We start from the raw sequence: 14,676 nt of genomic DNA, 5'->3' as shown, positions 1-14,676 counted from the left end.
TCTAACTATTATTATTTTTAAATTTTATTCAAAAGACTGAGGAAGTCACTCAAATAGAGCCTTAAAGAAAAAGTCTAACATTTTGCTATAAGGATGATTTGAAGGAGGTGTTTCTGTGTGGCACCTTCAGAGACTAGCAAGCTGTGGGTGAAGCTGGGGCCAGGGCTTGGGGAGGTATGTGGTGGGAGAATAGAAGGGAAGGGAGGCTCAAGACCACAGTGCCAAGTGTCTTGAACTCATTGATAGGGAGTTCGGGCTTGACTGCATAGGCAAAGGGAAGGTGCTGCAGTTTTTGAGGAGAAATACCTTGATCCTAGATGAGCTTTCAGGAGCTAGCTCTAGTGGTGGTATGAAAGCCTAGCTCAAAGGCCATGCCAGAGTCTGGACAAGAGGGGAACACAGGGACGAGGGGCAGGCAATGAAACGAAGAGAGAGGAACAACTGGACTTTTCAGCTTCTGGAATATACATGACTAGGCAGTTCTAGTCAAAGAGTCTTCCTGTTGTCGAATCACCTGTTCCCTCTAGAAGGTTCTTAGAAAAGTATCAGGCAGTCTGTGTTGAGAAACACTAACATGCCCAGTTGCAAACTAAATACACAGAGAGAATGGTGCCAGGGAGCTTCTGAGATTTGGGGGAAAACCATGAGGAAAATAAAGGTTTTTCAACTTGTAGAAACTCCACCAACTAAGTGAAGAAACGAGTTAGAGGAGAAATAGAAGTAGCCTTACAATGAGAAGGAAATCATGAGTATTCAAGAGTGCAAAAGTGATCTGGTCCAGAGTACTTCATTTCCCTGCTATGAAAGGTGCTTCACTAATGCTGAGTTTTTTCCCACCTTCTGGGCCCTCTCTAACTTGTCTTCCCCAGATTTTATCTGCACTGCACTCATATTGGGGTCCTGGTAGCACACTGGTTAACAGCTTGGCTGCTAACCAAAAGGTCGGCAGTTCAAATCCACCAGCCGCTCCTTGGAAACCCTATAGCACAGTTCTACTCTGTCCTATAGGGTCGCTGTGAGTTGGAGTTGACTCAATGGCAATGGGTTTGGTTTTTTTTTTTTTTTTGTAGCGGGGGAGGGTGGGCACTCATATCAGAACACTGCTAAATGCTAACAGGATAGCTGAACCTGAAGAAAACATGATTCTACAAGTATAATACTCTATTTCTGTGGTCTCCAAACTTTTAATTGTGCACCCCATTTGTAAACAACAACCTAAGTGCATGAAAGTCTGAGTATGCCCTCAATATATGTGCATTTTTATTCACCAATTATGTAATGATTACTATCAGTCCATATAATAAAAAGTCCCTGGGTGGCACAAACAGTTTGCACTTGATTACTAACCCAAAGGTTGGTGGTTCAAATCCACCCAGCAGTATCATGGAAGAAAGGCCTGGCAATCTGCTTCCATCAAGATTACACCTAAAAAAACCTCATAGAGCAATTCTATTTTGTAATACATGGGGTTGCCATCAGTCAGAATCAACTGACAACATCAGATTTAGTTATTTCGGTTTTATATATTAAAAACCAGAAAAACCAGTTGCCCCTGAGTTGATTCCAACTCATGGAGACCCCATGTGTGTCAGAGTAGAACTGTACTCAATAGGGTTTTCAATGGCTGATTTTTTGGAAGTAGATCACCAGGGCTTCCTTCCAAGGTACCTCTGGGTGGACTTCAACCTCCAACCTTTTGGGCAGTAGCCGAGTGCTTAACTGTTTGCTCCACCCAGGGACTCTAGTCCATTTATTGTATATGTAATTTTTTTTCTTTTTTTAATTAAGAAGGAATATATATAACTTCTCCCATTTTCTTCTTATACCCTTCAGACCTCTAGAATGGCCACATTTACCCAGTGGATGAGGGAATGGAGGATTCTGTGGGAAAGGCCTGGCTAGACTGGACCCAGCTCCTTTGTCATGTGGGAAGGAAGGGCCCTTTCTCAAGGTAGCAGCCAAGTTCTCTGTGAGGCAGGCTCTGGAGAGCAGGCTGCAGGAGACAGTTTTCAACATGCCGCAAATTTTCCAGCCCAGACATAACTCATCATGACAAAGGCCTCCGACTGCTTCTTTGCCCTATTTCCTTCACTCAAGACAGTCTCATCCACACGAATTTTTCCATCAACCACTGATGATCACTGCCTTGCTCCATTGCTCATTATGGGTTTTAAAATGCTGATTTTCTAGTTCTATCACACCTCTTGCATTTATTAGCTGTGATTTCTCTATAATTAACAACTTTCTCTCATCAACTATTTGATTGCCTTCAAATATAATTTGTCCTAGAGAGGCAGGATAAAGGCTAGATTCTTTTCCTTTACTTTTCAGAGTAATGAGTTGGTGTCCTAGCATCTTGCAAAGGTGACTGATTGGATTTTCTGTTTGGAGCCCACCACCCTTCTGACAGTTTGTTATACTGTGGTGGCTTATGTATTGTTACAATGCTGAATCTACATCACCAGTATTTCAAATACCAGCAGGGTCACCCATGGTGGACAGGTTTCAGCAGACCTTCCAAACCAAGACAGTCCAGGAAGAGGCCTAGCAATCTACTTCTGAAAAGTAGCCAGTGAAAACCCTACGGATCACAACAGAATACTGTCCCAAATAGTGCTGGAAGATGAGCCCCCTAGGTTGAAAGGTACTCAAAATACACAGTGGCCACAACAATGGACTCAAGCATACCAGTGATTGTGAAGATGGCACAGGACATGTTATACATGGGCTCGCCATGAGTCGGAGTCAACTGGGTGGCAATTAACAATAGCAACAATCTGACTGGAGTATAATGATGGACTCATGAATTATTTTTCATCTGGTTTCAATCCACTGTGGTCATTGTTCTTTTTGATGCTCAAAATTCCATCTTTGGAGAGTGCTAGCCCCTACAGGTGGGCTCCTGTGTCCTTCTGATGCCACCCAGTGGTCTTTGTTAGCTTCCTTGCTTTCTGGCAGGACACAATGTCCCATTTTGAACATTTCCTGCCTCAGACCTGGAATCAGCTACTCACCATAGGAGGTGGTTCCTTCTAGTGGGAAAAGGTATTTTTAGGGGAATCCCAATCTGAGTGCTGAGGATACTCATTGCTGCTGGATTGTCTTTACTGTTAGGTGTTTTCTAAGTACAGAGCTAGGAAACATTTTCTTTATTAAGAGTAAAAAAAAAAAAAAAAAAAACAGTTCATAGTGATTATTTCTATTCAAATTGAAGACTACAGACTCTATGCTTAAATTCTTCCATTTTATTCTTCTAAAGTATTAAGTAATTTTATACTTTTACATACTTCCATACTGAAAATCTTAACTTCTTCAATATACCAATAATAGTTTCAAAGAATTATATAAGAATTTTAAACAAAATACTTTGTCTTAAAGTCATCTGAACTCATTATTTTCTCTGTGTGAGGGATAAACATCAGCCTGATAGTTAGGTTCATTTCTTTCATTTATTTCCATCTGTTTTCAGTGTGTATTGTTGTTGTTAGGTGCCGTCGAGTTAGTTTTGACTCATAGTGACCCTACGTACAACAAACAAAACACTGCCTGGTCCTGTGCCATCCTCACAATCGTTGCTACGTTTGAGCCCACTGTTGCAGCCCCCTTGTCAATCCATCTCATTGACAGTCTTCTTCTTTTTCGCTGACACTCTACCTTACCAAGCGTGCTGTCCTTCTCCAGGTACAGGCCCTTCCTGATCACGTGCCCGAAGCACGTGAAACGAAGTCTTACCATCCTCACTTCCAAGGAGCACTCTCGCTGTATTTCTTCCAAGACAGGCTTATTCATTCTTCTGGTAGTCCATGGTATAGTCAATATTCTTCACCAACACCGTAATTCAAATGTCTTCTTTTTTCATTAACCAGCTTTCACAGGCATATGAGGTGATTAGGTCAGGTGCACTTCAGTTCTCAAAGTGACACCTTTGCTTTTCAACACTTCAAAGAGGTCTTTTGCAGCTTATCAGCCCAATGCAATACGTCGTTTGATATTTTGACTGCTGCTTCCACGGGCATTACTACTGATTCAAGTAAAATGAAATCCTTGACAACGTCAATATTTTCTCTGTTTATCATGATGTTGCTTATTGGTCCAATTGTGAGGATTTTGTTTTCTTTATGTTGAGGTGTAATCCATACTGAAGGCTGTACTCTTTGATCTTCACCAGTAAGTGCCTCAAGTCCTCTTCACTTTCAGCAAGCAAGGTCGTGTCATCTGCATAACGCAGGTTGTTAATCTTTGGTCTCGGATAAAACTCCATCATGCAATCTCTGGCATCATTTCTGTTATCAAGGCCTTATTTTTCAACTACTGATCCCTCTTCTTTGTTTCCAATTTTCGCATTCCAATCACCAGTAATTATCAATGCATCTTGACTGCATGTTTGATCCATTCCAGACTGTAGAAGTTGGTAAAAATCTTCAATTTCCTCTTCTTTGGCCTTGGTGGTTGGTGCATAAATTTGAATAATAGTCATATTAACTGGTCTTCCTTGTAGGCATATGGATATTATCCTATCACTGATAGCGTTGTATTTCAGAATCAATCCTGAAATGCTCTTTTTGATGACGAGATACTGGTAGCATAGCTTCCAGCATCACAGCAATATGCAAGGCACCACAGTATGACAAACTGACCCGTGGTGGTTTCAATGTTTAGTGAATGCTTTTTTTTTTTTTTAATTTTGATTTTTCTTTTTTAATTATGTAAAACATCTACGTGGTTCCAAAGTCAAAACAAGGAACATTTAGAAGTATCTACTTTCTATACCTGTCCCTGCACATCCCTCCTCCAATGGTAATCATCTGTATTATTTTGTTATTTATCCCTCCATTGGTTCTTCTGAAAATATAAGCAAATTTACACACACACACACATACCCTCTTCCGTACCCACTTCTTATACAGAGGGGAATAATTCTAAACACTGGTCTACACCTTGGTTTTTATGAATATACCCTAGATATCACCCTCTGTATCAGTGGAGGCCTTCCTCATCCCTTTCTCCAGTGACATAGTACGTAACTATGTCAATGAATTCATATATCCACTCAGTCCCCTGTTATGAACATTTAGACTGTTTCTAGTCTTTTCCTATTACAAATAGAGCCATAAGAAATGGCCTTATGTACATGTCATTTCTTATTTTTGCTCGTGTATTTTTGGGAAAGATTCATAGATATAGGTCTGCTCATTTAAAGAAAAAATGCATAGGTAGATCTAGGCAAATACCCTCCCACAGGGGTGATACCATGTGGCATTCCCACCACCAGGGTAGGTGAAGGCCTGCTTTGTTTGCTATCACCAACAGAATAGGCATGTTGTCAAACTTTTGGAATTTTGCCAATTGAATAAGTGGGACTTGGCATCTTAGTACAGTTTTAAAAAGCATTTCTCTCATTGTGAATGGCTAAACATCTTTTCACATGTTTGGGGCCATGATTTCTTTTTCCTTAGAACTTTAGTATGTTTTGCCCGTTTTCTACTGGGTTGTAGATTTTTTCTTCTCAGTATTTAGAAGCTGTTTATATACAAGTGATATTAACCCTCTGCCTGTGATATAGTTTGCTTACAGTACTTTTTTTTTTTTGTTGTTGTTCTTGCCATACAGTTCCTTTAAAAAAAATGTAGTTAAATGTATCACTTTTTTCCCAATTCCTGCTGAATTCTTAGTCATGGTTAGGAAACGTAGGTTTCCCAGGTTAAAAAGGAATTAATCCATGTTTTTGTCTTTAGTTACATTTTAAGCAGTGAAATTCATTTAATTCAACCAACAGTGCTGAAATCCTCCATCCATGAAGGATGGATTAGAACTCAGGACTCAGAATTCCAACATTCTAAAAGAGAATTTTACACACTTTCTGGAAATGCCTCTCAGGCAAACACCACCTCGTGGTGGGTATATACACATCATATCATTCAGGCAGTTTTGTACGTTACGGACAGAGCTAACATTTGCTGTCACTTGACATACGCAAAGGTTACTTCTCAGGTTCTTTTGTCCCACCTCAGCCCAGTCCCTAAAAGTTACACAGCAAAGTCAAGCCACCAGCTAACTTCTGACCATGCCTCACCATGCTGACAGCCATCTGTCACCTAATATGGCCAATATTGTGCCCCAGGGACAGGTTGCAATAACAGGATGATATAGCTCCAAGAACAATAATAATAATGTTTACACTGTCTACAGCTTGCTCTCACAAATCTCTCTAAGTTAAAAAGAACATGTAAAAACCAACTTTTAATTTTTAAAATTGTTCTCCCATTTTCCCTAATCCTTCTTAATTCTCCCTTCTCAGACCTAACACCCAAGGATTAGTTCAATGTGCTTGCTATGATACATTTACTGAGCCCGCAGACAGGCATCTTCCAGTGGCTGCACACAAGGAGGAAGGTCAACCACGTGGTTGTCCTGAAGGACAGGGGTCCCTTGAGTCTTGACTCAACAAAGGAAACAGATTCAAATCTCAGACATTAATTCTCTGATGGAAACCAGTAGCTTAAAATTATTCTAATAATTTTGGAAAACGGGAATTCTTCACTCTGAGCATCCAAGTTGCTGTTTAACTCATACACTTTCGTTTCCAGAAGAAGACTCATATCATCTCACTAAGGGTCTGTTGACTTAAACAATAACTTCATTTTGCACAAACACTATCAAATTTGGTTATTTGGCTTCACTAACAGCCCTCAGCTAATTAGGAAATGAAGCTAGAGGCAGGTAAACTGATAGCAGCAGTAAGAAATGGTGAATGTGCAAAAGAAAACTATAGAAATAGAAAAATTATAAGAACATAGTAGTTGAGGTCAGTTAGTTCATTATCTTTTAGTGTGCTCTATCAGTATATGGGAGCCCTGGTGGTGCAGTTGTTAACAGCTTGGCTGTTAACCAAAAGGTTGGCAGTTTGAGTCTACCAGCTGCTCCTTGGAAACCCTACGGGGCAGTTCTACTCTGTCTTATAGGGTCGCTATGAGTCGGAATCGACTTGATGGCAACGGGTTTTATACATTACCTCATATAATTATAACCACTATTGACAACAGTGACTCCAAGTCAGCAAGGGAAGGTGACATTTCGTTCCAGTATTTAAGAAATCAGTAAAATATGAAACAGGGTTTAAAATGGCTCCATTAAAAAAAGCTAATTTTTTTTTAAAGGTTTGATGCTTAAATAATTAAAGTTTACTTATTTGGAAAATGTATCCACATGGAAGACCTCATTAAGAACAGAGGTGGAACCTAACCGGCATCTGTGGTGTGGAGCGTGTTTAGAGCCTGCCAATCCAACACCAACCCAAAGTCTTTTCCCAAGAGGTTTCTACTGATACTTCACATTGAACGTATTTCTCCAGAACATCTCCAAGGCTTTTCACAAAACGCTTACACGGCCTTTCAATTACAATCCAAGAAATTCAGTTCATTCCAAGGAAAATTTTCAATGGTGTACACCTTGAGAGCTAAGGGCCCTGAAAATCACAGCCCAAATAGATGTCTGTCTAATTTATTTTTCTCATCCATCTTGGGTGGCATTCTAGAAAGCAGAGGGGAAACATGAATACTCACGAAACATGGTATAAAACTGCTGAGGGTTCAGATTCCATTTTCCCCAGGGTGTTTTGTGGCCTTTAGACTGGGCATAATTAGCATGATTAAATTCTGGTTCAGTGCCAAATGAGTCTAGGACTCGGAGCATGCACCTGGGGAAAAAAAAAAAAGTGATGAGTTTGAAACTACAGCCTTGACCCCAAACTGCAAAAGGGCAAAGCTCTAATCCCTCTTCAAAGATGACTAAGAACAAATAGTTTTAGTTAGAAATACTACTGCGCAGGAGTAGAGAGGTTTTAGAAGAGCTTGTATATCAAACATCTACCTGTGTGACTTCAGTACCTCAGCCATCGCATAACAGCTACCATTTCCTTCAGATGAGCTGACTAAAGCATAAGCGATTTCTCAAATACTAGCTAAAAAAACGTCCCGTTGAAGCTAGGACTGCGGATTTCCGTGTTCACTGCTGTACACCTGGCACCTAGCCAGGACTGAGCATATAAAAACTAGTTGCCGTTGAGTTGATTCCAACTCATGGCCACCGACTGTGTGTCAGACTAGAACTGTGTTCCATAGAGTTTTCAATGGATGCTTCTTTGGAAATAGCTTGCTAGGTCTTTCTCCCAAAGTGCCTCTGGGTGGACTGGAACCACCCACCTTTTGGTTAGCAGCCAAGCACTAACCGTTTGCACCACCCAGGGCTGAGCCTAGAGCAGGTACTTAATGAACAGCTGTTGAAGAAGCAAAGAGCTACCACATTTAGAGGTCCTGTTCTGCTTAAAGCGTACGGCATGCTTACCTCTCCCAGCAATCATTCAGCATTTTCATCAGGGTATTTGGTTTACTCTATCAAGTAAAGCTTAGAATCTTGCTCAACAGGCAGTGGTAATATTCAAGCCTTTGGTAGTAACAGAAATGTATTCCTTTCACCTGAGCCTGAAGAAATGAATCTGAAGATGTTTCATTAGATCACTCTACCAAAGCTTTAGATCAGGGCTTGGCCAAATCTGGTCCACTGACTTGTGTATGACTTGAGAGCTAAAAATGGTTTCTACATTTTGTAATGGATTAAAAAAAAGACTTTCATGACATATGAAAATTATATGAAATTCAAATTTCTGCATCCATAATGTAGTGTTATTTGAACACAGACATGCCCAATCATTTACATGTTACCTGTGGCTGCTTTAGTGCTATATCAGCAGAGCTGGGTAGCTGCAAGAGAGCCCAGATAGCCCGCAGAGCTATTTACTTCTTGACCATTTACAAAAAGTTTGCCTGCCCTTGCTCTAGAGCACACAAGGAATGACCAATTAGAACAAAGGAATCAATACTGAAACAAAACTTGTTGATTTTTATTACATTTATTTCATCACTATTCTTCAAAACATAGATGTAAATTTACCTGGGGACCAGCCTTTAGGCACCAATAATAATTCTGAAAGACTGGACCCATAAGCACGAAAGTCAATAAAGATTAAAGCCTACATTTTAGAATCAGATGAAGGCAATGATTTTTAAGCATCTGACTCCGTTTCTTTCTTCCTTTTCCACTATTAGGATGCCATTCTTTCAACTTTTTATTTTTCCTTCAATGTGCTAGTCAGGAAAAAAAGAAAGAAAATCCAAACACTAGATTGAATTCTCCAGGAAGAGAACTCAATAGTAAAGCTGTCATTTTAGTGCGATCATTTTCTCCTCAGAGATCACCACCATTTGTCTAGACAAGAAAGAGACAAAAAGAAAGGGGAAGAAAGGGAGGGTGGGCCACCATCACACGGTGAAACACACGCTGACCACGGAAAGTGTTCCTGGCTTTGGATTTCTGTGTGGCTCTCACTGAACACGCTCTCATCACAGTGGCAATTTTCACAGTATCACCAAGAACGTGCCATCAGCATGGCAACCAATAGGAGGACAAAAATGGGGGCCCAAAGTTCAGGAAAAAGCAAGCTAGGGACCTAAAGGAACTGATCAGCGCCTGTTTTTCCTGCTCTTTGAATAGCTCAGAGCATTCTTTCCTCTTCTTAATAAGTCTTCTCATTTCTTAACATTCTTTTCTTTTCCTTTTAAAATAAGATAAAAGAGGAATGGGCTGGAACCAGAATATTTCTTCAGAGAAAGACAACAGCGTTCAGAAAGCAGTGGGGACAACAGCGGCAGCTCTGCAGAAGGTCGCCGTCAGAGGGATGGGGCGAAGGAAGGAACACACACTGTCATGGGCAAAAGTTGGCTCTTACAGGTCAGGCTGTGGAATGTCAGCTCCCTACTACAGCTGGAATTTGCCAGCACCCCTCTGTCAGCCCAGGAATTCAACACTCCCTGTGGGCACAGCAAGGAGAAACTAACCACCTCATCATAAGGAACCTTCGCCACCTTCCACTTATTTGCCATTCAATCTTTCTAAGGGTCTCTGTGTTCCTCTCTAGCTCTCTAGCTTTGGCTTGTGATTATATTTTTAATCGGGAGTTTTATTATTGTTATTTTTAATTTGGATAATTAAAACAAACCATGACAAGCAAAGATGCCTGGTAGGAGCTTAACTCCTGAAAGACTGGGGTTTTGTACAGCGCCTAGATATAAGGCATGTGATGTTAGGCTTCTTCACAATGGAAGGCTATGGAATGATGGGAAGACTTTCAGACGTGACTCTACGACCTTAAACTTCAGGCTTGGGATTGGGAATTATCTATTTTCTGTCTTACTGCGGTTTATTTTATAAACCAGGGGCAGGAGACTGATCTTTGTTGATGACAAGAGGTTCGACATTATAGATTTCCTTTTTCAATCACTTTTTAAATCTGTGGGTTTTAGAATTGTGCTTGTGTTAATATTTATGCTGTTCCTCTAACGTCTTTTGTGTGTCAGGAGCATCAAGGGCAGACTAATGGCTTATTTGCCTTGATGCCTGAGGCAGCTGCCTTCCTCCAACAGGGACAGCTACATCAATGCCAAGTTGAGTCCTGGAACACTCTAAATACTCTCAGCTGCTCTACTATGAGACAGACTTACTTTCTAATTTGGAGTTTCATGTAAAACATGGTACCTTGGACTACTTGCACCTTATTTTCCTGTTTATCTTGTAGTGAGTTCAACAGTGGTCCCCCAAAAAGATGTTAAGTTCCCAGAACCTGCGAATGTAAACTTATTTGGAAAAATATTCTCTGCAGATATAATTAAGGTAAGGATCTCAAGAGGAAATCATCTTGGATTATCCAGATGTGCCCTAAATCCAATGGTAAGTGTCCTTATAAGAGACAGAAGAAGAGAGGGCCAAGTAAAGACAGAGGTAGAAACTGGAGTTTTGCAGCTACAAGCTGAGAAATACCTGGAGTCACAAGAAGCTGGAAGAGGCAAGAAAGAATTCTACCCTAGAGCCTTTGGAGACAGTGGGACGAAACCAACACCTTGATTTTTGGAATTTATGCCTCCAGAACTGTGAGAAAATAAATTTCTGATGCTTTAATCCATCTAGTTTGTGGTAATTTGTTACGGAAGCCTTAGGAAACTAATATGGTCTTCAATGCTAAGCAAAGGCTTCATGTGAAGAAAAGAGATGTATGAGTTTTACAATACTTAGCAGAATACAGGATCACATCTAGATACAGATAATCCCTGATTTATAACCTGTTCGAGTTATGATGAACTGAATTTATGACTTTTTTTTTTGGTTTGGTACATCTTATCGTTAGTAATATGTATTACATACAATGTCAAAACGTATCTGTAAGTTTATACGTAATGTTTCCAACCCCCACAGACAAATAAAGATTGGATTTATAAAGATACTGATAATAAAAGGCAATAATAATGAAAACTAAAAAAAAAAAAAAAAAAAAGTATTTGACTTACATCAGAACTGACTTAACGATGGAGTCATTGGAATGGAACACTGTCATAAGTTGGAGACTACCTGTATTTAACATCTGTTTATTTAATTGAACTTCCTGGGTCCCTACAAAAATTGGACAGAATTTGTAAATATTTCCCCAAAATCAATGGGCATCAAGTGTTTGCTCCTTAGATGAAAGATCAGATGGTCACTTTACATTTAATGAAATTCATACCATCTAATTGGTTTTACCGGTACTATTAACCAAGATATTGACTTCTGATCCAAACCAAGATGAAAATCCCGTCAATTTCTAATCTCCGAAAGAGATTAAAATGGGCAAAAAAAAAGCTCTAGAGTGCTGGCTTGGTCTTCTGATGAAATCTTAGCTTGTTCACACCACAAAGACTGCAAAGCTAAAGTATCAATGGACCTCTGGCCAGCTAATATCCCTAAGGTGGATGATTTATTATAAAGAAAGGCAGAATAAACATCACACTATATCGTCAAACCCAAGATGGTGCCTTTTCATCCAACAAGAATCAAATACCAGTCAACAGTGACCATGTTAGTAATGAAATCGCTCTTTTTAATCGACCTAAACACTACCACTGAGAACATTTTTCTGTCCAAACAGCCTTTCCTAATAGCGAGGTTATGTGAGTCTTGGGATGTTTGTACTGCCCAATTCATTGTTCACATTCATCAGATGCTTGCCATTTGAAAAACACCAGAAAGCAACAGACTCTGCTTTTCTTTTTTTTAATGCTGTAGCTAAAAAACAAAACAAAACAAAGTTTAGTATGGCTTATTAACCAAGAAGAAAGACGGTTATTTCCATATAATTGAGAAGAAATGTGGTGGTCTGTGATTCGTGAAGATTTCAGGAAAAAACAAACCAGGAAAAAAAAAAAAAAAACTAATGAAAAAGGCAGTCTGTGATTATGGCTCAAACCAAGTTTTTAATTTTTTTGTATGAAACTATCACCAAAATGACATGAAGACAGTCTCTATTCAGTCAAAGCCATCCCCCCGTCCATGAGTATTTCACTGTCCGATGAGGAAATCACTGTGGGTGACTCTACAGACAACGGGTGGTTTTCTTCTCCCTCTGTTTTTGAGAAGGTTCTAAATATTTTCAGTTTAATTTTCTTCTAATTTCTAAAGGGCATCCAATCTGCCATAACTTCAGAGATTAATGTTAACATTAAATCCTAAACTAACCTGAAAAACAGAGATCTAGTTTAGACTATTTAAAAAAAACAACAAAAAACCAAGCCAGTCACCATCAAGTAGATTCTGACTCATGGCGACCCCATGTGTGTCAGTAGAACTGTGCTCTATAGGGTTTTCAATGGCTGATTTTTAGAAAGTAGATCCCAGGCCTTTCTCTAGAGGCACCTCTGGGTGGGTATGAATTGCTAACCTTTCAGTTAGTAGCTGAGTGCTTAACTGTTTGCACCAACCAGGAACTCCAGTTTAGGCTATTAGGATTTAATTATTGGTTAAGTCAGAAGAACACATCAAATCATCTTCTTTATCCACTAACAACAGAAAAGAAATGCATGGAGGAATTTCCACATTGTAATAATTGAGAAATTTTCCATCTTCTCTTAGGAAGTTAGTTCCAACTATAAGTCAACATTCACTATCAGTTAGTACAATGTTTATCTATAGTCACAATTTTTGCCAAATTCATTTACCTTTTATACAATCATATAACATATAATGTTCATTTAAATTTACTCACCTTTATGAACATTTTTTTTTTTTAAAGCAAACTTTTATCAAGACGATAAATGAAAACCAGTATCAACTGCAATAAATGGCAGGTAACAAAAAAAATACAGTCCCTCAAAAAAAGTATTATTAAATTCAAGCTAGATACAAAGGCCTGCTGAAAGCTGAGATTTATAGCTACTCTCACTTTGTTAAAAACGCACTGAAGTGTTAAAATAAGTGTTGAAGACATATTAGCATTAAATTAAGCCTTTTCTCAGAAAGGTTGAAATAAAATTGAAAAATTAATGAATCTCATTATACAATTCAATGTTATTTAGTTTTAGTGCCATGTTTGTGTGCCATGTAAAATAATGTAAAGTCATTTCAAATACTACTTATCCCAAACCCACTTTCTGGAAACATGCAGCTAGTATTTCAAGGAACAAAGGCAGTCACCCTAGTCATATTAAGCATGAGGCTTATCTTAAAGAGTGCAAGACCCAGCCTTCAGACAAGGTATTCCTGGCTTTCTCTTCCAAGAATGACAAGAATACCGATGAAGGCAAAGGTACAAGAACTGAATCATCATCTCAAACCTAAGGAAGACAAGAAATGACATTGCCCGTACTGTATCAAAATCATTATCTGATTAAACAGAGGAGACTGGTGGGGGTGTGCTGGGAGAGGAATGTTAAGTATTAGGGAAGGCAAAAAGGAGGTGGGACACTTGTTTTCTATCGTTGAGAAATCAATGAAAATAATGAATAGCCCTTGAAGGTAAAAAGCCACTGTGAAGAATCTGAATTTCAGTTAGAACTGAGAAACATACTTCACAGAGTTCAAAAGACAGTATTTGATAAGCTTTTTCTATCTGCAAGCATGTAATCCTTGGGGTTGGGGAGCTCTAAAAATATGAAGAACAGTATGTAGTACTTACTGGTAATGAACCCAGGATGGTCCAAGAGTTTTTTTGAACTGAGCGAGTCCCACAATATCAATATAAATGAGTTCAACGATTCTATCCCCTACAGTTGGGCAGCCAGATCGGTTTCCTACAACCTTCTTCATTATTCTAGAGAAAGGGCAAAGGAGAGGAAGAAAAGAAAAGGCGTCATTTACTTCGAGGTACTACACTTGGCAACTTTAATCGGCAAATAAGCATTCAAAGAAATGTCATCAAAGACAGCAGCATGGTCCTTCAAAATATACTGCCTATCCAGATTCTCCCCACCCATCAAAATCCACCTAGAGCCCTGATCCTGACTCTTGAAAAAACAAGCACAGCCTCTGAAATTAAGAAAGCCCTAGGTCTGAATTTGCCTCCACCAACTAGCAGCTATGAGACCTTAGACAAGTTACTTAACCTGTCTGAGTTTTTCTATCTGCAAGCATGTAATACTTGGGGTTGAGAAGCTCTAAAAATATGTCTTTCCCCATTCCCTAATTATTTCTCTTAGGTCAATTTTTCCTTAACCAGACTGTATTACAAAACTGGTCCTATGGCTTATACTTTTTCATTACCCTTCCCACTCATTCACTCACTCATTCATCCACTCACTCCTCCATCCTCCCACCCAC

The 14,676-nt window shown here is 39.4% G+C and overlaps 1 protein-coding gene across 7 annotated transcripts in view; it reads right to left on the bottom strand.

The window, feature by feature from the left end:
* The window catches only part of MGAT5 (alpha-1,6-mannosylglycoprotein 6-beta-N-acetylglucosaminyltransferase), a 450,048-nt gene that overhangs the window by 128,498 nt on the left and 306,874 nt on the right, over positions 1–14,676 (bottom strand). For all 7 annotated transcript variants that reach the window (XM_023730183.1, XM_023730185.1, XM_023730187.1 and 4 more), the window contains 2 exons: positions 14,036–14,170; positions 7,563–7,696 (listed from right to left, as the gene is read on the bottom strand). In XM_023730183.1, the coding sequence (XP_023585951.1) occupies positions 7,563–7,696; positions 14,036–14,170 (269 nt within the window). The remainder of the gene's footprint in view (positions 1–7,562; positions 7,697–14,035; positions 14,171–14,676) is intronic.

The sequence above is a fragment of the Trichechus manatus genome, unplaced genomic scaffold (assembly GCF_000243295.1).
Source record: "Trichechus manatus latirostris isolate Lorelei unplaced genomic scaffold, TriManLat1.0 scaffold00033, whole genome shotgun sequence".
NCBI classification, from domain to species: Eukaryota; Metazoa; Chordata; class Mammalia; order Sirenia; family Trichechidae; genus Trichechus; species Trichechus manatus.
Note: the sequence above shows the minus strand (reverse complement) of the source record. Positions and strands in the feature narration are given on the sequence as shown.